Raw genomic sequence first — 25,018 nt, forward strand, 5'->3', positions numbered from 1 at the left:
TTACCCGGTTAAGGGATTTACAGCAAGTCGGTTAAGACCACCCGATTTAAGGGATTTTGAATCAAGCCAGTTAAGGCTACCATGTTAGGGGATTTTGCAACTGTTGAAGTGGTTAGAGATCAACAAGTATTACAATGATCTGTTAATAGTACTTAATACTAATACAGATCCGTTTAGGCTCCTCTTTTTCTTCTGCACATACAGTTTGCAGGTATCTCTTTTCTCCTATGGTCTGGCAAGAATCTTGTATCACTTTCGTTGGATACACACTCACAACTTTTTGCCAACAACTTAAGACAGAAACCTAACATCGACCTTATAGGGAACATACAGGTCGGTAGCAAAAACCCTAAACCCTAAACCTGTTAGGTTGAGCAATTCAAACGTTTCGATCCTGACCATTGAAACATACTGCATTGAATGCACCAGTCTTGAGTCGATCTCAAGACATTCTCCATCGTCCATTATCCACCGTTTTCATGGCGGCTGATAACCCATCACGCGTTATCACTATTTGACAGACTTCGCAAATTCTCGAGGTAGATAGGAATAGTCTTCTTCATGCAAGATCCTTCACGTGCACAGATCTTACGTGGCAACATGATCTGTCCTCCATCATACTACTAACTCATCACACAAAGATCATCGATTGAGTCACACAGACTTGAGATACTCCAACCGGAAACCCTGAAGTGGAAGTTGCCTTACCAACCAGTAGTCATACAGTGCTTCCAAGTGCCGGTTCCCATAACTACATGCCGGTTCACTTTGAACAAATGTGCCGCTTCACTTTGGCATATACCGGTTCACACATATGCCGGTATTTCTTTCTTCACTTATCTCATGTGCCGGTTCACACTATGTCTCATATTGACATCAATGACAACATACAATATCATTATGTCTTCATGCCAGTTTACATAAGGTGCATGTCAGTTCACATAATGCCAACAATCTCCCCCTTTGGCATTGATGGCAATATACAAAAGATATCTTCTCTGCTTCACATCTTCTCCCCATTTGCTGCAGATATCTTTTCGCTTCACTTCTTCTTCCCCTTTGACAACAATGCCAAAGTGGAGGTACAATCACCACTGTTTCCTTATGCTTCTCCCCCCGAGGAGTAGCATCCTTAAACACACCAATCAACCAAAGATTTGTCTATCCAGTACCTGACTGACGTGGAACAACCACTTTTAGTTCACCTCATGAAGGGGAAATACCCCTAATTCACCTCTCAAATGCACAAATGGTGTCTTTGGGAGAGGCTTGGTGAATATGTCTGCTAACTGCTCCTTACTGGACACATGCTCCAGTGCAATCTCTTTATTCTGAACCTTTTCCCTCAAGAAATGATACTTAAGCTCAAAATGCTTGGTTCTAGAATGTAAAACCGGATTCTTTGATATATTGATAGCACTTGTGTTATCACAGAATATACTTACCGGTTCAGGTACAGGGATCTTGAAGCCTTCTAGTACATGCTTCATCTAGATTGTCTGAGTACAGTTCATGAAAGCTGCAACATACTCCACTTTCACTGTAGATTGAGAGATGCAACTCTACTTTTTACTCATCCATGAGACCAGTCTACCATCGAGAAAGAATGCACCACCAGTTGTGCTCTTCCGGTCATCCACATTACTGGCCCAATCAGCATCTGTGAATACTTTCAGATTGAAATTATTGTTGTATGGGTACCATAATCCATAGTCAATTGTCCCCTTCAGATACCTAAGAATCTGCTTGACTGCACTCAAGTGAGATTCTCTTGGACTCTTCTGGAACCTTGCAGTGATGCCAACTGCATGTGCAATATCCGGTCTGCTATGCACTACATAGTGCAACTTACCAATCATTGATCGGTATTCCTTCTCATCAACCAGTGCAGAATCATCTTCCTTTGTCAATTTGCAACCGGTCACCATCAGTGTACCAACCGGTTTGCTATCTTCCATGCCAAAAGTCTTCAACACCTCTTTGATATATTTGGACTGAGTGATGAAGATTCCATCTTTCATCTGCTGGATCTGTAGTCCAATGAAGAACTTAATCTCCCCTATCAGTGACATTTCAAACTCTTTCTTCATCTCATCAGCAAACTCATGACTCATCTTGTCATCTCCACCAAAGATGATGTCATCAACAAATACTTCACAGATCAGGATCTGATCTTCTTCAGACTTCAAGTAGATATTACTATCTTCACTTGTTCTCTCAAATCCAATCTTCACAAGATGGGAATGTAGGCGCTCATACCATGCCCTAGGTGCTTGCTTTAGACCATATGATGCTTTGTGTAGCCTACATACCATGTCACTGTCTTCAAATAGGGTAAACCCATCTGGTTGCTCAATATATACCTCCTCTTCAAGTACACCATTTAGGAATGCAGATTTTACATCTATTTGATACACCTTGAATCTCTTAAAAGATGCATATGCAAGAAGCATACGAACTCCTTCCAATCTGGCTACAGGAGCAAAGGTTTCCCCATAGTCTTCACCTTCTTCTTGAGCATATCCTTTGCATACCAGTCTGGCTTTATTCCTAATCATTGTGCCATCCTCATTCAACTTATTTCTAAACACCCATTTGGTGCCAATGACATTCTTATGCTCTGGTCTGGGTACCAAGGACCATGTACCATTTTTCTCTATCTGGTCAAGTTCTTCTTCCATTGCCTTGATCCATTCTTCATCATTATGAGCCTCTTTGAATGATTTAGGCTCAAATTCAGAGATCATGCATAAGTTTTCTTTGATCTTTCTTCTGGTAAGGATTCCTGCATCCTTATCACCTATGATCTGCTTGGGATCATGATTCAACTTGACATACCGAGGAATGGTCTTAATTGGTTCTTCTTGCTTTTCTTCATCAGTATCAACATTCACCGGTTCAGGAACACTGTTACTGGTGCTCGCTTGACTGACAACCGGTTCCCAGAAGGTTGCAACCGATTCATTTACAACTTGCTCACTGTCGGTTTTCTCAGTCTTCTCAGAGGATTCATCAACTCTTACATTGATGGTTTCCATAATTCTCTGAGTCCTATTGTTGTAGCACTTGAAAGCTTTACTCTTGGTGGAATATCCTAGAAATATTCCTTCATCACATTTAGCTTCAAATTTGCCCTGATATTCACTCCTCTTGATGTAACATTTGCTACCAAAGACTTTAAAATAATTTACCACAGGGGTCTTACCGGTCCAATACTCATAAGGAGTTTTATCCTTGCCCTTTTTGATGAGTACCCGGTTCATAGTGTAAACTACAGTGCTCACCGCTTCTCTCCAAAAGGTGTGAGCAAGCTTTCCTTGGATCAACATAGTTCTAGCTGCTTCAACCACAGTCCAGTTATTTCTCTCTGCTAGGCCATTCTGCTGTGGAGTCCGGGGGGTAGACAGCTGTCTCTTGATGCCAAATTCTTCACAGTACTTGTTGAATTCACTGGAAGTGAATTCCCCTCCTTGATCAGTTCTGAGACACTTGATCCTTTTACTGCTTTCCTTTTCCACTAGTGCTCTTAAAGCTTTAAATTTCCCAAAAGCTTCAGACTTGTCTTTCAAGAATGTGACCCACATCATTCTTGAGCAATCATTAGTGAGAATCATGAAGTACCTATCACCCCGCACACTTCTAGTTTTCATAGGACCACGTAAATCAGTATGCACAAGATCAAGCAAGTTGTCAGCAGTGAAAGTTTTACCTTTAAAAGTTGAGGAAGACATTTTCCCCAATTGACATTCTCTACACAAGGTATTATCCGGTTTGCTCAGCACCGACAACCCTCTAACTGCCTTGATCTTACTAGCCTTCACAATGTTGTCAAAGTTCACATGGCAGAATCTCCTATGCCATATCCAGCTATCACCAAGCTTAGCCATAAGACATGTACTTATATTAGCATTTAGATGAAATAGGTTACCTTTAGTTTGCATGCCGGTGGCTACCAATTTACCATCTTTACCTTTGATTCTGCAAACTCCATTCTTGAATTGCAGAGCGAGTCCACTGTCATTTAACTGGGCAACACTTAGAAGGTTGTGTCTGAGACCATCAACCCAATACACATTGTCAGTACTACTCTTTCCATTCAAGGAGATGGACCCTTTGCCTTTGACCATGCATGGTGCATCATTGCCAAAGCGAACCACACCACCATCATACTCTTCTAATGATAGAAACTTGCTCCGTTCACCAGTCATATGGTGAGAGCAGCCACTGTCAATGATCCACTCATTGGAATCATCAAACCGGGAGACAAGAGCCTTCTTATCTGTCACATCTTCCTTTACAGCAACGAACACAATGTCTTCATTTTATTCATCTTCAGATTCCTCATCTGTGACACCTTCATCAACTGCCACAAAACAATTTCTCCGGTTTCCTCCTTTGAATTTCTTGAACCTTTCTGGTTTGTCCTTTTTGTCACTATTAGGACAGTTCATAGCAATATGTCCTATCTGGTTGCAAGAGAAACGTTTCAAAGGTAGTTTACCTTTGTATTTACCAGTTCCTTTTGGGAATCTCCTGGCCAGAAGAGCTTCAAATTCCATCAGAAACTCTTCATCCTTCATCTCTCTGTTCTGACTAGGTTCCCCATTAGTGCTAGCCTCTTTTCCTTTTCTGGTTGGTATAGCAAAAGCTTTAAAAGCTGATTCTGACTTTTGAACACTACCATCAAAGATATTCAGCTCATAGGCTGTCAACTTGGCTATGATGGAGTCCAAGGATGCCTTAGACTTGTCTATTGATCTCAGCTCCTGAATAGCAGCAACCCTTATTGCATAGACAGGCAACAGGGATCTCAGGACTTTACTTACCACAGTGGAATCTTCTATTTTGCCACCTGCACTTTTTATTTCTCCAACAACTGTTTTGATTCTTATTCCATACTGTTGAATGGTCTCTCCTTCAATCATTCTCATGTCTTCAAACTTTCCTCTCAATCTCTCTTCCTTGGCCCGTTTTACATGCTCATCACCACCATAGATATTTTCAAGAGCATCCCATACCTCTTTGGGATTTGCCTTGTCCTGAACATCAATAAACTCAATGTCAGATAGACTACTGATGAGGGCTTCCATGACTTGCCCATTCTCTTGTATCTCTCTCTTTTGGTCATCGGTGAGAGTACCGGTAGGAACAACATATACATTTTCAACATAACTCTAGTGTTGAACACCCATACTTTTATGAATATCTTCATCCCGTCTTCCCATATACCAAAGTTTTCCCTGTTGAACTTTGGACCTTCCCTCTTCATCATTTGGCTAGGATCTTTTCCTCAAGCGGTTAAGCTTACAACATAGAGGACCTGGAGTGCTCTGATACCAATTGATAACTCAATGATGAACCACTAGTACCAAACCGGTACTGAGAGGGGGGGGTGAATCAGTACAGACACAAATACAATCCAAAAACCAGTTTGACAGCAAACACTCACAATGACTGATAAACAGAGATACCAGTAAAATAGAGTGCAACCAGTAGCATCCAGAATAACTCAATCAGTCATGAACCGATCACTTACTAAGCTTTTCACTTAGCTCAATACCACATTAACATAATATTCTCATGCATGAACTAGTAGACCTAACCATCAAATCTTCACAATAGTGAGTTCAATATTTTTATAGACAGGCATAAAACATAGAAACTTCATGTGCATAACAGATAAAACAAAGCATCACAAGACAAAAGCATTTCTCATGACACACATATTTTTCATGTGGAAACCCAACTGGGAAAAACCACGGTGGGGATGAATACCTACAAGCTGCTTTTTGAACTCTTTAGAAGTCTGCTCTGTTAAGAGCCTTGTCCAGTTAAGAACATTACAATAGGTTCTGGTAGGAACCGATCCTGTTAGGGATCACCCAGTTAAGGGATACCCTGTTAAGGGTTAAACTCGGTAGGGTCACCTTGTTAGAGGATTTTAAGAGCTCAATAGCTGAAATGATCTCCTAAGCTTCTCTAGCTTCTCAGAACTCATTAGCTTCGAGTTACCCGGTTAAGGGATTTACAGCAAGCCGGTTAAGACCACCTGATTTAAGGGATTTTGAATCAAGCCAGTTAAGGCTACCCTGTTAGGGGATTTTGCAACTGTTGAAGTGGTTAGAGATCAACAAGTATTACAATGATCTGTTAACAGTACTTAATACTAATACAGATCCGTTTAGGCTCCTCTTTTTCTTCTGCACATACAGTTTGCAGATATCTCTTTTCTCCTATGGTCTGGCAAGAATCTTGTATCACTTTCGTTGGATACACACTCACAACTTTTTGCCAACAACTTAAGACATAAACCTAACATCGACCTTATAGGGAAAATACAGGTCGGTAGCAAAAACCCTAAACCCTAAACTTGTTAGGTTGAGCAATTCAAACGGTTCGATCCTGACCGTTGAAACATACTGCATTGAATGCACCAGTCTTGAGTCGATCTCAAGACATTCTCCATCGTCCATTATCCACTGTTTTCATGGTGGTTGATAACCCATCATGCGTTATCACTATTTGACAGACTTCGCACATTCCCGAGGTAGATAGGAATAGTCTTCTTCATGCAAGATCCTTCACGCGCACAGAGCTTACGTGGCAACACGATCTATCCTCCATCATACTACTAACTCATCACACAAAGATCACCGATTGAGTCACATAGACTTGAGATACTCCAACCGGAAACCCCGAAGTGGAAGTTGCCTTACCAACCGGTAGTCATACAGTGCTTCCAAGTGCCGGTTCCCATAACTGCATGCTGGTTCACTTTGAACAAATGTGCTGCTTCACTTTGGCATATACTAGTTCACACATATGCTGATATTTCTTTCTTCACTTATCTCATGTGCTAGTTCACACTATGTCTCATATTGACATCAATGACAACATACAATATCATTATGTCTTCATGCCAGTTTACATAAGGCGCATGCCGGTTCACATAATGCCAACAAGCTAGACAAAGGGGCAAGCTACAACCAAGGTAATTTGTCAAAGGAATAACATATAGTAAGCAACCTCATGACTGTAAAAAAACAAAGTTTCCATAGCAATATTAGTAAAGTCCATCATCAAAGAGCTTTGAGAGAAAACAACCATCAGGACAGTCATCAAGCCTGTTGTTGATCACAAGAAGACCTATCCATGTTGTTGTTTGGATAACTTGAAGCCTGTGACCATAGGCCTTAGATGCCAAATCCAAAGAGGAATAGTTGAATGCAAGGAAACAAATGGGTCATAGTGAGGAGCTATTTCCATGAAACACATTGAATCACCATCCTCATTGTAGTAGTTAGGACATAAAAGAAAGTGCTAATAAGTAGATAAGATAGATTTGAGACAAGGAAACAATGATAATAAGTATAGGACAGTCCATTGTTTGAACAATGAACACAGTAATGTGAGGACATAGAGCAGCCTTTAAGGACAACAAAAAATGAATAGAACATTTGTAGGCATTTCAAGGAAAGTCAGTATATTGAGTTTATTGTGAAAGAAGCCTATGACTGGGATAGAGCTTTTCATCAAATATTATTAAAAATTACCTTATGACAGTCACAACAAAAGGGTTGATAGGGAACCATAGAGCACATTAGTAGGTTTACAAAAAGAAAGATAGTGATCGGCCATATGAGAGAACATCAAAAGAACTTTTACAAATATCTCAAGGTCTGCTACAGGGTACAAAAGAAAATCATGGTATCATAGGTGGCTCTAATGATAGAGTCTAGAAAGGCTATCAAAGGCCCTTTCATTAAGTATGAATGCTGCAAAGGTGCAATTCTTGAAGGACAAATGTAAGACAGTCACCTCATGAGATGTTGACAGCAACAAGACAAAGATGGTAGAGATGGTAGTTCACATTAGCAGAGCAATCAAAGATTTCACTGTCAAAGTCTACAACAATAGGGGGAAAAAGCCAGTAGTCATTATAGGACCAATAACTGTCATCTTTTTGTCAACCTCACTCCCTGTTAGTAGACATAGTAGGAGCCAAAAAAAATGGTAATGGAGTGTCCATTAATAAATATCACGTGTACCAATAGTGGTGCATTTTTTAGCTCTTTTTTACCATAATTAGCTCATTATGTCAAAGCCTACAATAGTAGGGGGAAAAAAGCCAGTAGTCGTTAGAGGACCAATAACTGTCATCATTTTGTCAACCTCACCCCCTATTAGTAGACATAGTAGGAGCCAAAAAAAATGGTAATGGAAGGTCCATTAATAAATATCACGTGTACCAATAGTGGTGCATTTTTTAGCTTTTTTTAATCATAATTAGCTCATTACTGGGACATTTGTGCACCACTACTAGGGCATTTGTCCACCACTACTAGGGCATTTGTGTTATCTACTATTGGCACAAAGGTGATCATGTATTGGACCACACTTTGAAATGTGTACTTTTTGACCTTTGTGCACATAACGAATTCCACAGCGTGCATCGTTACTACCCACAAGCCAAAATAATAGCTTTAAGCAATTAAGTCGCATATGGAGAGAACAAAAAAAAATCGTCAAAATTGGATGAACCATTTTGGAGCTTAAGATGCACGAAGTTAGCTATGGCGACTATTGGCTCCTTTCCCCTATGAAGTTGGCAAGTGTCGTGATAGTCAGTTGAACGTTTTGATACAAGAAGCTCAGGAGTGTGAAGTTAATTTTGGAATGTAAGTAATTGGAAAACTCAAAAAGTGAGATTTTGCGGTACATGTGGCAGTCATTCACTTGATTTCAAGGCTCACATGGGTTAGTCATCGACTAACGATAGTTTGGAGAGTATAAACATATATACATGCATATACATATATACATGTGTACATATGTGTGTACATGTATACACATATTTATACATATACATGTGTGTACACACACATGTACATACATATATATTAGATCAATTCTTAGGTTTGCAACTTTCACTTATTAAAAAAATAGATACATTGGATAGTTGGTGAAAATAAATAGGTATTTTAATTATACTAATGGATGTAGAGTGAGTATAGTTAAAAATAAGTTAAAGGGGTAGGAATTACATTAGTTTTTTATTTACTCTAGTACCTTATGAATGCAATTTCCATTTCATTTGATTTATTAAGTGAATCCCTTGGGGTAGAGAATTGTCATTTATCACTTTATATACAAGTAGAATTTATTAACCCTACTTGAATTTTTCCATTTTCTAAATAGTCATGTAAGTTTATGATTTTTGCTTATTTCATTTGTGAGGCAAACACTACTAATTGCACACTTTCATTTGTGTTATGGGTTCTCATAGTTAATGTATGTTAAGGATGAACATACATTTGATGACATCTAATGGGGTCCATTATTTTATAAGGACCTTGATATCCTTTTGATGATCGAGTATGTACTTTCATGTATTTTTTTAATTGTTCATTTAATATGAAATACATGCTCATTTAGGATTTACATGTACCTCAAAGTGGGAGAAAATGTAATGGTTATTTACATACCCATACTAATTCCCATTTAGTTTTGGGCTCATTTTGAGAGATTTTCTTGATAGGATTACATAATGACACGTGGGACACTTTTGCGCCTAAGTTTGAATCCTTTTCCAATCCTACAATGCCCTTATATTCTCTTTGTTACACACATTTACATAAATATGTCCATATGCCTACCCTATCTACACTTATTTGTATGAAGCCACACCATTTATACCATTAGTTTCCATAAATTCATCCTCGCTCCCCATATTTTGCATCCCTTATCTTGAGTTATATCAAGATGATGGACAAGTTCAATCCCAACAAATTTAGCTTGATAATTAAAATTTTAAAATTCAAATTATAATCTCCCACCCTTTTCTCATAGCCACTTGAAGCCAAATTGGCACAAGTAATGAATTATTATATCCTTGTATTTAAAGACATTCATTTGAGGATTAATGCATCATTTTATTATCATTCAAAATCTTAAGCATTCAAGGAGCATCCGATAAAAATATCTAAATTTGGAGCCTTAAAAGGAATCAAAATCATAATATAGATCACTTGCATACTTGTCTACTCCCTATTAATCATTTAATGGTTGTAAATATAAACTAAAGGAACTTGACCTAGAAGAACTTAACCCTAGTAATCAACAATCTTCTGAAGGCACTTTTAAGTACACCTCTTGACGAGTAGTGCATAATAAGGATTTTGATAAGTTCGAGAGCAAAATCAAATAGAGCACCAAAATAGATCTATGGGCTATAGATCAAATCTATATGATGTAAAATCGATCCATTGCTATGAAATTGGCTTGTAGATTTTCAAGTCTACACACAATTCAAGGATAATCTCCATTTTTAAATTATACTATTTTCCAAATTAAAATAAACTAATACCTACTTTCATAACTTATCATCAAATAAAAAAGCTCAATATCTTTATCCACTTACATTTAATACCTAAATTAATATTTTATTATATATATAATGTTACACATTTTCTTAATTAACCTAATTGATTTTCATATACCACTAAAAATCTATAGTTAAAATAAACAACTTAATTCATTCTTTAGCCATTTAAATATTTCCCCATATTCACGAATATCAATCCATAGACTTTTAATATTGAAGTATGCATAATGATGTGGTTGCTGATCAACAAGGGATTTTAGGTGATTTTTCTTTTCTCACAAATTCAAGTCTTATGCAAGAAGAATCTAAAGGCAATGGACCCCTACAACAAATTAAAGATCAAATCATGAAATTTTAGTTAGATGTATAACTTTTCTTTCCAACTAGTTTTGATAGCTTTATTTCTTGTAAATTTAAATTACTTTGCTCAATACAAAAAATATATTGAAGTATGTCAATTATGAATATAAATATTATGGTGCATCAATTATGAATATAAATATTATGGTGCATAAAACATTAACAACATGTTGTGAAAGGTTTGAATTTATTCCATGAATATAAATATTATGATGCATAAAACCTTGGAAATTTATCTTGTGAACGGTTAGAATTTATTCTATTAAGACATTATTTTTCATATATAAGTATATTTCTTCCAAAAATAAAATAATGATAAAAAAAAAGTCCAAAATATTTCATGACCTAAATAGGGTCAAAACTGTCTATAAATATGCATTCCCTAATGTACAAGATAAATGAGTACACATTACACCAAAAATGTGCCCTAACATGTATCTATAACTAACTAAAATAATAAATAAAAGAATAAACTCCCACACTACCCCCAAATCTCTTACTAATCTATGAACCGTCTGTAGGAAAAGCAACAATAAGTGGATTGGATAATCTGAATAGAACTACTGTTCTAAACATGTGATTGAGTTGAGCCATTCCCATTCATTTCACTAACACGGTTAATAGAATTTTTTGATTTGCGTTGAAAGAAGATGATCCATGTCACAACTTCAAGAATGGCTGCAATTACACCCAAAGCAATAAGAACACCAATGTAAGCATTCTTCCACTTCTTTTCAGGGTCCAAGATGTCAAAGCCTTTGAAGATGTTTATAATGCTCAATATGATCACTGCGTAGCCAACAGAGTGGTGATATATATTCCAGTATATGCGGAACTTGTGATCCTTGTCAGGTCGCAAGAGTAGAGCAAATATCTGCAAATTAATTGAAAATATTGATATTATTTTACAAGCTTTTAGATAAAACTGTGTAATATACTTGCTCCAGAAAGGTTTAAACAATTAGTGCACTGTAATCAATAGGTAAGTTGTTAATGCAAAACACACTCTTTCATATATACAAACAATACATTGATTATAACAAATGAATTGTTTGTTATCTTTATATGCCATACCTGTAAAGTTGCAAAGCAGAAAAGTGCAATCCCAATTTTTCTGTGTGAAGTTTGTTCTACACCTTTGCTATAACTGCCCAACTTCAAGCCAGTACCCCAACCACTTACTCCAATGATATATCCAGAGGTTTGGCAAAAAGCATGGAGGTAAAACCATGCAGGATCTGCAGCTTTGAATGTCTTGGCATATCTAGCAATCATGATTCCAATGGGCATCAATATACCCCAGCTAACAACAGTAAGCACTCCATGCCTCTGAATTTAAAAAAACATAAGATCAATTAGGGTTGAAAGATAATTCATATTATAATCATTTAATTTTCACAGTTCATAATGTTTGAATTTTTCATTTCTGGATTGTACTGTATGATATTTTTTATCATCAACGTTTCAGATCATATTACATGATCCATCATCATAATCAAAGAAATAGATAGAGAGCAAAATTTCATCCATCTTGATGATGGATCATATAGTATGATCTGAAACATTGATGATAAAAAATATCATACAGTGCAATCCAGAAATGAAAAAACAGAAATGGAAAAACAAATCATATGTATCCTATAGATATTGCAGATCAAACAAACTGAAAATCATCTCTACAGATTACTCTTCTTAATGTAGGTCTATAGATACACAAAGCCTGGTTTAATCTGGGTCTTGATTCCTCTAAACTTTAAGCAATTGCAGAACATAATCAGAGGAATTAAAATTGAAAAGACCCTGATATTTAATGCACAATACTTACATTTTTGAGAGTCTGGTGAGAAATACCAGAAGAAACAGAGCTGGTTCCACCTTGGAGATCCAGTGTCCCTAAACTGCTGAGATCAGCTGAGGCAGTACTGTGTATGACAGGAGTTGAGTTGGTGACTGAGCTGCCCACTTGCCACACCTGATTAATACTGGTTTGGTTGGAACCAAGCACCAAGGAGGCAAAGATTGTTATCTTCCCACTGCTACTCTCATACACAGCACTCTTGTTGGTCACAGTGAGGCTAATAGACGAGGGATTCAAAGCAGCAGTCTTAGATTGAACATTATATGTGCCCACCACAGTTGATCCATTACTTGATTGGAAGGCAATCAAAGCCTGTGTGCCAATCATTTGTATCCCCTGTGGGTTTATACCCCATGCTACCCATCCCCCAGAAGCTGCAGGGGCAGCCTGGAAAGCTATATCCAATGACCCATTCTCTACAACATAGGTATATGCCAGAGTAGCTCCTAAAGTTTGTAAGTTGTTACAGGTTTGATAAGTTTTGGCCTCACCTACAGTGAATGTTTTAGGGCAATTTGAATCTGAACTCTGTGCTGATGCATCCCATCCAAACAGAAGCACAGAAACTCCCAATATCAACAACAGGGGACACCCCATCATTCAAGCTGCAACAATTATTTTCCCTTAAAATCTCTCTCCTCAAAACCCAAGCTGCAAAAAACTTCTCTCTTCAGATTTCACCTCTCAAAATCCAATCTTGATTGAAGGGAAGTAAGATTGTTGGGTGATTTCAGAAAGCCCGATATCTATATAGGGAGAAACAGGGGAAGCTGTGTAGAAAGTTCTAAAAAGCAATATGTGCAAATCGAAAAACAGAGTAATGGACGACCAACTCCACTGACGCCATACGCGTTAGTGTACCGACCTTTCCTTGTACTCTCATTCTTTGATTAAGGTCACCCTACCAAAGTCAAATCATATATATATATAAAATTAATTATTATTATTTTTATTCAGGTTATCCCATGTCTCCGTGGTCCCAGTCCACCGTTTCACTGAAGAAGAGTCTGAGAGCAAGGCACTGGCTATCCAGGGGAAAATTTGCACCGCCTGGATAGCCGTGCTTTCTTGGTCCGTGCCCCTCCGCGTTCGTGTCTGCCCGCCTGCGTGAAAGGTGCCCGTGAAAGGACGTCGCCTCAAACCGCTCGCCACACCTCTGCCGGTCCGGATTTCCCTTTTTCCTGCGGATTCCGGTTCCGTTTTGACACTGCGTTTTGACGCCACCGAACTGCAAGTGATAAATATCATAAATGTTGCAACTACGGACTCCTTTCCGTGCCGAATTTCGCTTCCATTGAAACTAAATGCATCCAACAACTGCAAAACTCCCGCCCGCTTGCAATATTTTAAATGATATTATATATTAATAATGATATTTATAATTTAACTCTTTTAATAATTACGTCGAAGGCATCTTATTTGAAAGAGATGACCTCGGTTTTTCATCGAACGGCGGATAATGTTGTAGAAGAGAAGCAAGACCATCGAAACGATCTTTTGGGTTCAATTTTATCAGTATTATTTAACATGTCATTGATTTGTATTTGTCCGATACTTTAGTATAACACTATACTTTGTTTCTTTTTGGTAAAATGCACTCTCGCACATTCATTTTTAAAAAAATTTATTCCCACGTGTTTGTACATGGCCTTAGACAAATATTGGCATAAATTGCAAGTAAAAAAAAATCTCATAACATAGATATGTTAGAGAGACATTAATGTGCATCACAATGAGGTGTCAAAAATATATGAAACCTACAAAACATGAAAGCAACTTCCCCTATAAAGGTCAAATGCGTATGTAAAGATAGATATTGTTTGAATGTCAAATTCCCCTATACCCTTGAAAACTTCATTTATGATCAACTTTCAAATGGATCAATAAATTCCCTAGGAAGGCTCAAATAAGTGTGGTAGGAAACAATGAAATTCTAACCTTTGTGAAACGAATCTACACCTTCTACATGTTAAATTTGTCCTCTAATTTGAAATCTTTTCAAGACCTTATGAGATTTAGTAAGCAACATCATTAATATAGCTGAAATATGGAAGAGCCAAATATTTTTCGTTAGAGAATAAGAATAAGAAGAAGTTTTAACAAATTGGTTATTTTTTAATTTATATATATAAATTTTTTATTCATAATTTATATGCCTAATTTTTAAAATATCTTTATTGTCCATTTTTCAAACATAGATAAATAAAATTCATATCTAGATAATCTTCAAATATAAATACCACCCCTTACAGAATACAATAGATTGAATGATGAGACAATGTTGAATGGGAAGTGGGAGACAACATAAATACACCAAGATGATGAATAGATATAATATAGAAATGAAAATATAAAGCATCATAGAGCTACCACCATGATTGGAAATCAAATCCATTGGAAATGCACATATCATTCATATTAGTTATAGTCACAATATGAGAGAACTCACACTACCAAATTTGTTGTCAAATATAAGCATAGGAGATATATCATTGCAACTTTGTATTATATATATAACAATAAATGTGACCATTGTGGAAGTGAGTAAGTCACTACACATAAATTTCACAAAAGCTTACAAAAGGATGAGCCAATTTTTCACATATACAATAGTAGTCTAACTCAAAAGTACAATATACAAATAATGTCTTTATCTTAATTCCACAATCCACTCCCTCCAAGCTCTAATTTTAAAATAGAGTTAAAGTACTTAACGATTAATACATTGGAGAATAATACACTATAGTGATTAACCAAAAAAGTGTTGATCATGATCCTCCATATGAATATCATCAACACCTGAAAATACATATGAGGACATTATAAGATTAATTTTCAAATTGAAGACTCAAATTTGATTGAAGTTCATTTCATAATTTACTTACCGTTTCCGCTTTGCATTGTGTCCATTATTGTCATCATTTGATTAAGATCAATAGAAAATGGTTGCATGTTTTTTTGAGAGTTTTGTTGGCCATCTAAAGTTGCAATAACATTCGCATTAATATATCACATATAAAATTAATTTATATATTAAAGACTGAAAATTAATGAAGTTCACTTCACAATTTCATTACCATCTCTAGCTTGCATGGCATCAACTATTGTTGTTGTTGTCTTCTCAGGATCAACAGAAATCGGTACCATATATTCTTGATTTTTTTTATGATCTTCTAATGCTGCAATAACAAGCACATTCAACACATCAGCTTAGATAAAATTAATTACAAACTAAAGACACAAAATTGATTGTTTTTATTTAATAATTTTGTGACCATATCTAGTTTGTATTGCATCCATTGTCATTGATGTCTGGTTAAGATCAATAGAAAAGGGCAGCATATGTTGTTGATCTTTTTCTTTATCACCTGAAATTGCATTGAAGTACACATGTAACACATCAACTTAGATAAAATGCTCAAGTATAAAATCATATTACGTAATTAATCTAAACAATATTAAAATTCATAATTACCTGCAACAGTTTGTTGAAATGTTTGAGCTGAAATAATACTAAGCATTGATGGTTGATCTCTAGAAATTGTATCTTTTTGTTTAATTAAGTACAAAAAAATGGTTAGAGATAAGAATTGAGTATTTTTCAATAAAAATTAATAAAAATGTTTAATATTGACTAACTTACTATCTACAGCTTGTATTTCATCTGTTAGCATTTGGTTTAGATCAATGGAGAAAGGCAATCGACGTCGTCGAGTACTTTCTTGATCATTCAAACCTATAATAAACATATGTTTAACATATGAAATAAAAATAAGAAGTATTGATATGTGAATTACTCAAATACCTATGAATAAATGTACTCACCTTGCTGCATGATAATATCTCTTTCTTCTTGTATTGCTATGCCTGAGCGATTGGTGACCTTTTTTTTCTTTTGCTTTCTACATCTTGTAGAGGGGAATAGAAAAGTTTCATGCTCCTCAACTCTTTCATTTAAGTTTTCAGATATGGCATTACGTCTTTGATGAATAGAATGACGTTTGTGCATTTTGGTTGGACTAAACCATGGTGATATTTGTCTAATAGACATGTTCTCTGAGCCAGGGATTGATCTAAATTTGGAAGATGAAGCAAGAGATGCATTGATATCTTTTCTAAACCTCTCAACACACTGACTAAAAATATTTTTTTCATCTTCACTGGTCGGTAAATTTTGGAGCAATGAATTTAAATAATCAATGGAACTTTGAAATCCATCATTAGAAGTATTAGATGATATCCAACCATCTGTAATAGAAATAATAGTGATTAAGTCAAAAAATATTTAAAAACAATGCATATTTCATTATAAAATGATGCTTTTAAGAATTACCAGTTCTTTGAGCTTCACCAACGACAACCCCATGCACATCTTGATCTTCTGAGGGTATGCAACCATCTACAATTGAAATAAGAATTAATCAATGATATGAATCAAAAAATCATTTTATACTTAATTATAAACATCATATCAACATTACCAATGATGTCAATTTCATGACTAGAATTCCCTCTAACTTCATCAATATCATAAACCAGTGGAGTAACATCATCTACAATTCAATAAGATTAATTTAGTTAGTATTGAAAAAAATTTATAATAATTAAAAATATAAATATTAAACTTAAATATGAAATGACACTTACCAACAACCTGGTCTTGCTCATTTGGTTTGTTTCTCTTTAGAATATCTAAGACCTTCAACACATGTTTGCATGTGTTTCCTCTTTTTGCCCAATCACAATCACACACATGCAAATTTGGTTCAAATTTCCTAACAAAATACCATTTTGTTGGAATTGTTTGGCTTCTTATCCTATATGTGTTAGGGAGGAGATCATATAGAAAACAATCTACATCTGCTATATTTTTTGATCTCTCTAGAGCAGTTATGTAATATCTTTCCTTTTTGAAGTTTGTGAGGAATCCAGATAACTGCAAATATCTTTTATTTTTGTAGAATGGTTCTACTCTATGAAGAAGTGTATGAATAAGCCAATCCATTCTCCTTGTGCATTTCTTAGAACGATCACTTAAATAGTGACTCTTAATGTGGGAGTGGTATGACTCTATAGAAGCATTGGTTTCTTGATTTGCATGAGAGAAGTTTCGAAAATGTTTTGCCCACATTGCTATACAAACAAACATAATGAAGTCTTAGCATATACAAAAAACAACTTAAATTATGAAAATGTATACAAACAATAATTGATAACTTGATTATCTTACCAATACGACTCTCATCATGACACCAAGTATTTTGAAAGTAATCAATAAATTTCTTCTCTTCTTTGAATTCCTCCATAAAATTTTTGATCGATTGAGTAGTGATGCCTTGATCATCACTTATTTCATACATTATCTCACCCAATCTATCAAATATATGTGTTGCAACATCCTTATTACTAACATACCTGGATTACATAATAGAAGATCAAATTATGAAGTTGACGCGTGTAATTTACCATATGTTTTAATTAAAGATTGACTTACCTATACACATTCTTCAACCATGCCCTACGTACATGCCAAATGCATAACAATACTTGACAATCAAAGGATAACCTACAAGTTACATCATCAAAGTTTATAAGTGGGATTTTAACAAAATTAATTGTTAAATTGAAACTAGTTAATGTTGAAAATTAGGGAATATAAATTTTGATAAACTAAATATTAAGAAATTACAATCTCATAAACATAAACTAAGACTAATAAAACCCGATTGCTTCAATCTCTGCACTAGCATCATCTGTCATGAATGCATTGACATGCCAATCTTCTTTATCTTGTTTCCCTCTCTTGTAAACCTCCATCAACCATTCATTTATATCTTCAACTTTATTTCTTGAAGATATGGCCCATGCAACAGGCACACCAGCCTCTTGTTCATCAAATACGAGCAAGGAATATAATTGATACTACACATGAATAAACCATTGATAAGTAATTTTTTAGATAAAATAGACCACTAACTAAATTAAGATCCACAAATACAATTAATATGGTTCTACTTACCCCATATTTGTTTGTTGAAAATGTGGAATCCATTGCAATAATTGAGTTATGTGAATGTTTCACCATCATCTCCCGCATCCATGGTGTTTGAATGCCTATGATAAATGGAACATTTTCCTCATTGTTTGGTGTTTTATAGTAGAAGAAGTTATCTTTCTCCTCTTCATGCCACAAACATACACTTTTTGCATCATCTTCATTTTTTTGTGATCGAAGAGAGCGTACTCTTTTCCATGCATTCAATACATCCTTCCTCAACAAGCATGTGTCCCTCTTATTCATCAACTTTGTCAAACCACGATCCAAATAGTGAGGCCAGAATGTGATTTTGAATGGGGAAGAAACCAGTGGCTCACTGTTGTAATTCTGATCAATCCCTTCTGTGCCGCCTACACAAAAAAAAATGGTATATTGGCATTGGTATGTAGAACAAGAATTTTTTTGGGAAAAACGTGGCTAACCTGTACACGCACAGCAGCTGCATGAGAAAGAAGAAGATTATGCGTCACGATATATTGAAAAAACATACACAGCGAAGGCGAAACGTAGAGAAAGAAGATGAGAAAAATCATTTCGGCGAGTGTTATATTGCAAGCGGGTGGGAGTTTTGCAGTTGTTGGATGCATTTAGTTTCAATGGAAGCGAAATTCGGCGCGGAAAGGAGTCCCCAGTTGCAGCATTTATGATATTTATCACTTGTAGTTCGGTGGCGTCAAAATGCAGTGTCAAAACGAAACCGGAATCCGCAGGAAAAAGGGAAATCCGGACCGGCAGAGGTGTGGTGAGCGGTTTGAGGCGACGTCCTTTCACGGGCACCTTTCACGCAGGCGGGCAGACACGAACGCGGAGGGGCACGGACCAAGGAAGCACGGCTATCCAGGCGGTGCAAATTTTCCCCTGGATAGCCAGTGCCTGAGAGCAAGACATATATATATATATATATATATATATATATATATATATATATATATATATATATATATATATATATATATATATATATATTGTTTAAAAATTTATATTGATTTGATCAGTAATAAAACATTAAAGCTTATAATAAAAAATATAAAAAATGATTTCTTTTATAGATGATCTATTCAAATGTCATTTAAAAGAATTATAAGTATACACACAAATGTATATTGTTTCAAAAATACTATCACAAATACATATTTTTTTCTAAATGCCATTTGAAAGAATTATAAATAGACATACAAATACATATTGTTTCAAAAATATTATGTCACAATTGAATAATTTTTTCTCTTATTTCCTCCCAAAATGCTAAAAATTATATTCAAATGTTGTACTTTTTATATTCATAACTTCTAGAACTTAGTAACTATTAATTTAGAAAAAATTCTAATATTACAATGTAAAGAAACTTTTGTTGAATTTTTTTATTAAAGGGTAAAGAATATGTAACTATAAAATGATCATTTGATATTTTATAGTTAACATTTAATGTTTTTTATTGGATTATTTATATCAAAAAATAAAATAAGGACATCCGAGATCAATACACCAATCATAACCACCAAAGAGTTTATTAACTATTCATAAAACAATCAATACTAAAAAGTGCAGCAACCTAAGAACTTAGAAGCTTTTTTGGTCCTTGTCGGTCATTGTTGTTGTTGATTACTGTAATTAGGGGGAGCTTTTCAAATGCTACTTTGGATGATTATGCTTTTGTTGTTTAGTATCCTTCGATTGCTAAGTGTTTTATCTCGAGGCCTTCAAGAGGGGTGTTCTTGGGTTAGTTGGGAACTTATCATATTGCAGTTGCTACTTTCATTATTCTAGCAATGAACAATGACTCTAAAGTTTATGTTCTCAAGAAGGCTTGTTGTTGTATGCCTATACATGTTTTGTGTGGATATATTCTATCTTCCAAGGCAAACTTTCATGAAGCCTTACATGCCTGATATGTTTGACTTTGATATTTTAATCTACATGTGAAGTTATTTGATTTGTAGTGAGGGATGTTTTGTTTGAGCTATGTCTATGTCTGTTGTAGTTGTTTCTACAATAGTAATGCATTACTTTGATGTTTTTATAATTGTGATTTGTAATGATCTTTTATTCAATAACAAAAGCTTCTACCACTTGCATGTGAAAATAAACTATTGTCAAGATATTTCATTAAAGAGTAAAGAACATAACTCTAGAAAATATGATAGTTTGACTTTTTATAGTTACCATCTTAATGTTTTTTCATAGGTAGTAAATTTTTTTTTTTTTGATAAATATTGCTAAACTTTTGCTAAATAGATTAATTTATATATCTTTTCATTATTTTTTAACTTATTCAATTGAAAATAATATTGCTTATTTTTTGTTCTATAAAGACCCAGTTTAAGGCTCTAGGAACCACAAAAAACATCTCGGCTAGAGGCCAACATCAAGGAGAACAAACAAACCTCAAGAGACAACTAGACCACAACATAGCCCACCATAAGAAAAAGCCGCTAAGTACCTAGCATTTGATCATCAAAAGGATTAGGTTTAATGTTTTCCAGCATGAGCCAAATCAATTCATAAGGGAAATCTGCCCACCAATTGTTCTCATTAATGTCTGACTTGGACATCAACCCCACACCTTTTTTAGCAGTCTAATCTATCACTTGATTGTCAGAACACTTCATATGGGAAAAAATGAAGATCATCAAAATATATTTTCAAGGCTTCAGCCGCCTCCAACAATGCCTCAAAGTGTCAAATCTTTAGTTGATGCCTTGACATATTCTCAATCACCAACCTAGAATCCCCTTCCACCCATATTCTTTTCCACCCTTTAGCCTTAGCCAGTAGCAACCCTCTGTACAAAGCCCAAGCCTCGACCATGTTTTTAGTTTCCAAGCCATAGTCGAAAGCAAACAAGCCCACTAGTTGACCTTGCCAATCACAAAAAATGCCTCATCCACCAGCTTTGTTGGGGTTGCCCTTGGCAGCACCATCAAAGTTGAACTGGATCCATCTAATCTCTAGAGGCACCCAACTCACACACTGAAATACCCACCTAATATGAAAACTCCACTCCCTCGGCCATCTAAATCACGACCAAGCATTTACCCAGGGAGCCTCTTCCTTAATCACACCTCTAATTTTATCATTAAGAACTTCCCCAATCTTAGCCAAAGAATTCTCAACCGGATCCCACACCCTTTCCACACTTTTCTCCTTATCCTAGAAGACTCTTCTATTTCATTCAAGCCAAACGTTCAAAATAATCATCATAGGTGCAACCTTCCAGATGATTTGTAAATTAGAGATTTGGATATTTATCCACCATCCAAAAGTTGGAAAAGATACATTGGCGTAACCCACTACAACCCCAACCAAAGCTAGAGAGCGAAAGGACAGAGCAAGAAGAGATGATCATTGTGTTGGCTTGATGATGATTTTAATGAATTCATCATATGTTGTCATTGATGAAACACATACACACACATATGTTCATATTGTCTACCAATGTGACTTCAAAGTTGTTTATACTACAACTAGTATACTAAAGGTTTATATCTAACCGGTACTTGGTGACAACAGGTATATGCATGGAGACAACCAGTGGATTTGCATAACTCAACATCAACATGAGGATCCAATGGAGATTATCACAGGAGCATCAAGGATAACGGTTTATATGTTTAACTCCAACTAGTATTGATTGTTCCAACCGGTATTCATTGATCATGTGATGAGTTATCACAAGTCGTGATGAGTTATCCTTACCGACAAGTTTTGGTGGTATTTTTGTGATGAGTTATGATCACTTGACCAGATACACTGCACCTAGGTAATTGTGTTATGATTTCTAGAGGCCGACATGAAATCTAAATGTCTATATATTGACATCACAATTAATTATTTTGTATGAGTGAAAGTGATATGTTATGTGCAAAGGAAGAAGTGTTAAGTCACAGAGTATGTTGGTAAAGAAGTGTTAAGTGTATAGAAGAGGATCTATCCAAGCAAGTTGTGTTATTACTAGATCACACTACCTGTTGTTTTCTAATCACTGCAACAATCAAATCTCCTAATTAGGTAAGCTCTAACAAGCTTCTTTGTTCAAATCCTCTAACCAAGTGATCCATTAGTTTGGATTTAGAAATCCTCCACCGAGGTTACTCCTTACAGGGTACTACCTTTTATAGGGTATAGCTTTTAACTAAGCTTTGGGATCTTTAATAGAATTCGCTCCTAGCAGAGCACTTTGTAGACCCTAACCAGTAAGTTATCTATTACTGCAGATAGTTAACTTGTGAGTCCTATCTCACCGTGGTTTTTACCTATTTCGGTTTTCCATGTATAAACACTTGTGTTATGGTGGATGTTTTACTTATTGTGGATGTTGTTATATCATTTTTTATTGCATGCATATTGTTTAACAAACTTGTTAAGTTTATCTACCGGTCAGTGTTTAAAGTACTATTATTTTTGGTGTCACTGATTCACCCCCCCTCTCAGTGCTTTACAAGTCCATCAATTGGTATCAGAGCCTAACTTCCTTAAAACCTAATCGCTTGGAAGGAAACCCCAAAGCTACCATGAGGGATATGAGCTACTTTGAGATGACTAGAGAGATTGAGGCTAGTAGGAATGAGCTTGAAACCCTAAGGGTCAAACTGAAAGCTTCTCAAGTCAAAAGGAGAGAGCTAACTGAACAACTGTTAGAAATATTTGATAATAGTTCTTCAAATGAGGCTTGATGCTCTGCAAAAAGGGATGTTAGAAAAACCTATGGTGAGGCAAAACACACGAAAAACACAATAAACAAAGAGAGTTAGTGTTAATCAACTAAAGACTATTCTAAGCAGGCATACGAAGAGAGACACTAAAAACATAATAGAGCATTTGACAATACAAGCAAATACAACAAGGCATCTCCAAATGCCTTCCACCATGCTTGTAGCTCATCCTCCCTTGTTCCTCTCCTCTCCAAGTTCCAAATAAGTGTAGCTCTTAGCAACTTTTTGCACTATGGATGCCTTATGGAGGTTCAAGATTGAATATGATGAACTATGCTATGCAAATGTTAATTTTAGACCAAAAGAGTGAATATAAATAGTTATACTAAAATGCTCTCTCTAAAAATGACTATAATTTAAATGCATACAAGTTTTTCAGGATTTTGATTATGAAGAAATGGGTTTTATTTATAGGAAAAATGGAGCAATGGATGGTTGAGATTGAGTAATCTCAATAAGGGTCGGGATTGAATGGTTTATGATCCATGTGAGGACTTTCAACCCAATCCTAGGATGACAAATGTCAACATGAGATGGGTTGAGAGGAGAGGGAAGAAGCATTAAATGCTTGACATGACCCGAGGGTTAACTTGGGAGGTAAGGTTAATGTTGAGTTGAATGGATAAATTCATTATTCAAAGAATAATTCTTTTATCCAATGGATAAACTCTTGTGCAAGAGTTAGTGAGGATAACCATGGTCAAAGCAATAAATGCTTGAAGAGACTCGTGGGTTGAATGGAGGGTTGAGTTAGAGGTAAAGTCTCTAACCATGGGAGCAAGTGGATTTAACTATAAATGGTTATGTAAGAGCCATTAGTGGTTTTGAAGACTTTAGAGGTTAGCTTGTTGAACACATCAAGCCTTAAATGCTTTTCAAAGACTTTGAAGTTTTTGAGAAGTGACTCCAAGTTGCTTAGGAATGTGACAATAATTAGGGGATGGGTTAGGATAATTAGGAAGGGTTTAGAAGAATCTAGAAGGGGATTTAGGATTGCAAGTGGGTTTGGTGGGTGAGGGAAAATAGGATTTTTATTAAAATAAAATTCATTTATTTCAATAAATAGGTGCAAGTTGCATTTTTAGGAGAATGCAAGTGGGTGGGGGATTTAGTGATTTAAATAAATGTTTTATTTAATTTATTTAAAAGAAGAAAGGGGATTAAATGAAATAAATAGGATTTATTCATTTAATTGATTGTGAATTTAGTTTAATGAATTAATTAAAATAAATTAAATAATTTATTTAATTAATAGGAGAATGTTTGATGATGAATTTAATTAACTGATGGCTAATGGGTTTTTAATCAAATAAATAACAAATATTCATTTAATTAAAATGGACAGATTTATGTGACTACATTTGCCCCTCTTTGAGACGGTGTGGTTTATCGCATCGTTTCAAAGAAAGAAAAATAGGTGTGAAGAAATATGCCCCATAAATGTTAATTTAATGGGTGGTATGCCCCCTCGAGAGATGGGCCGAAAAATTTCAAAAAATCGGGCGATCTCTCGAAAAAGAGAAAGAAGTGGAGGGGAGGTAGAATAGAAGAATTTAGAAATAATGGTGAAAGAATGGAAGAAAACAGAGTGAATATGGAGAAATGGAAAGCCAGTGAGTACCCTTAGGTCATGCAAGAGATACAGT

At 35.5% G+C, this 25,018-nt stretch overlaps 1 protein-coding gene and 1 long non-coding RNA gene across 2 annotated transcripts; both read right to left on the minus strand.

The window, feature by feature from the left end:
* Positions 1–11,071: 11,071 nt before the first annotated feature.
* LOC131040157 (cytochrome b561 and DOMON domain-containing protein At5g47530) lies at positions 11,072–13,330 on the minus strand. Its single transcript, XM_057973009.2, has 3 exons — positions 12,570–13,330; positions 11,819–12,073; positions 11,072–11,618 (listed from the first exon to the last, which is right to left on the minus strand). The coding sequence occupies exons 1-3, from the start codon at positions 13,200–13,202 to the stop codon at positions 11,313–11,315; spliced, it is 1,194 nt and encodes a 397-aa protein (XP_057828992.1). The 5' UTR covers positions 13,203–13,330; the 3' UTR covers positions 11,072–11,312.
* A 1,847-nt stretch (positions 13,331–15,177) lies between these two features.
* On the minus strand, positions 15,178–15,743 carry LOC131040118 (uncharacterized). The gene is made up of 3 exons (XR_009104784.2): positions 15,680–15,743; positions 15,488–15,580; positions 15,178–15,401 (listed from the first exon to the last, which is right to left on the minus strand). It is a non-coding gene; the product is annotated as an uncharacterized LOC131040118 (long non-coding RNA).
* Between the last annotated feature and the right edge of the window lie 9,275 nt (positions 15,744–25,018).

This window comes from Cryptomeria japonica, chromosome 11 (genome assembly GCF_030272615.1).
Source record: "Cryptomeria japonica chromosome 11, Sugi_1.0, whole genome shotgun sequence".
Taxonomy (NCBI): Eukaryota; Viridiplantae; Streptophyta; class Pinopsida; order Cupressales; family Cupressaceae; genus Cryptomeria; species Cryptomeria japonica.

What these genes read in the sequence shown, in the direction of transcription:
- LOC131040157 (XM_057973009.2), bottom strand. Translation starts at nt 13,202, where the DNA reads ATGATGGGGTGTCCCCTGTTGTTGATATTGGGAGTTTCTGTGCTTCTG. An exon ending in CTCACCAGACTCTCAAAAAT is followed by an intron (nt 12,074 to 12,569) that starts GTAAGTATTGTG and finishes TTTTAAATTCAG; the next exon opens with AGGCATGGAGTGCTTACTGT. An exon ending in TCTGCTTTGCAACTTTACAG is followed by an intron (nt 11,619 to 11,818) that starts GTATGGCATATA and finishes ATTAATTTGCAG; the next exon opens with ATATTTGCTCTACTCTTGCG.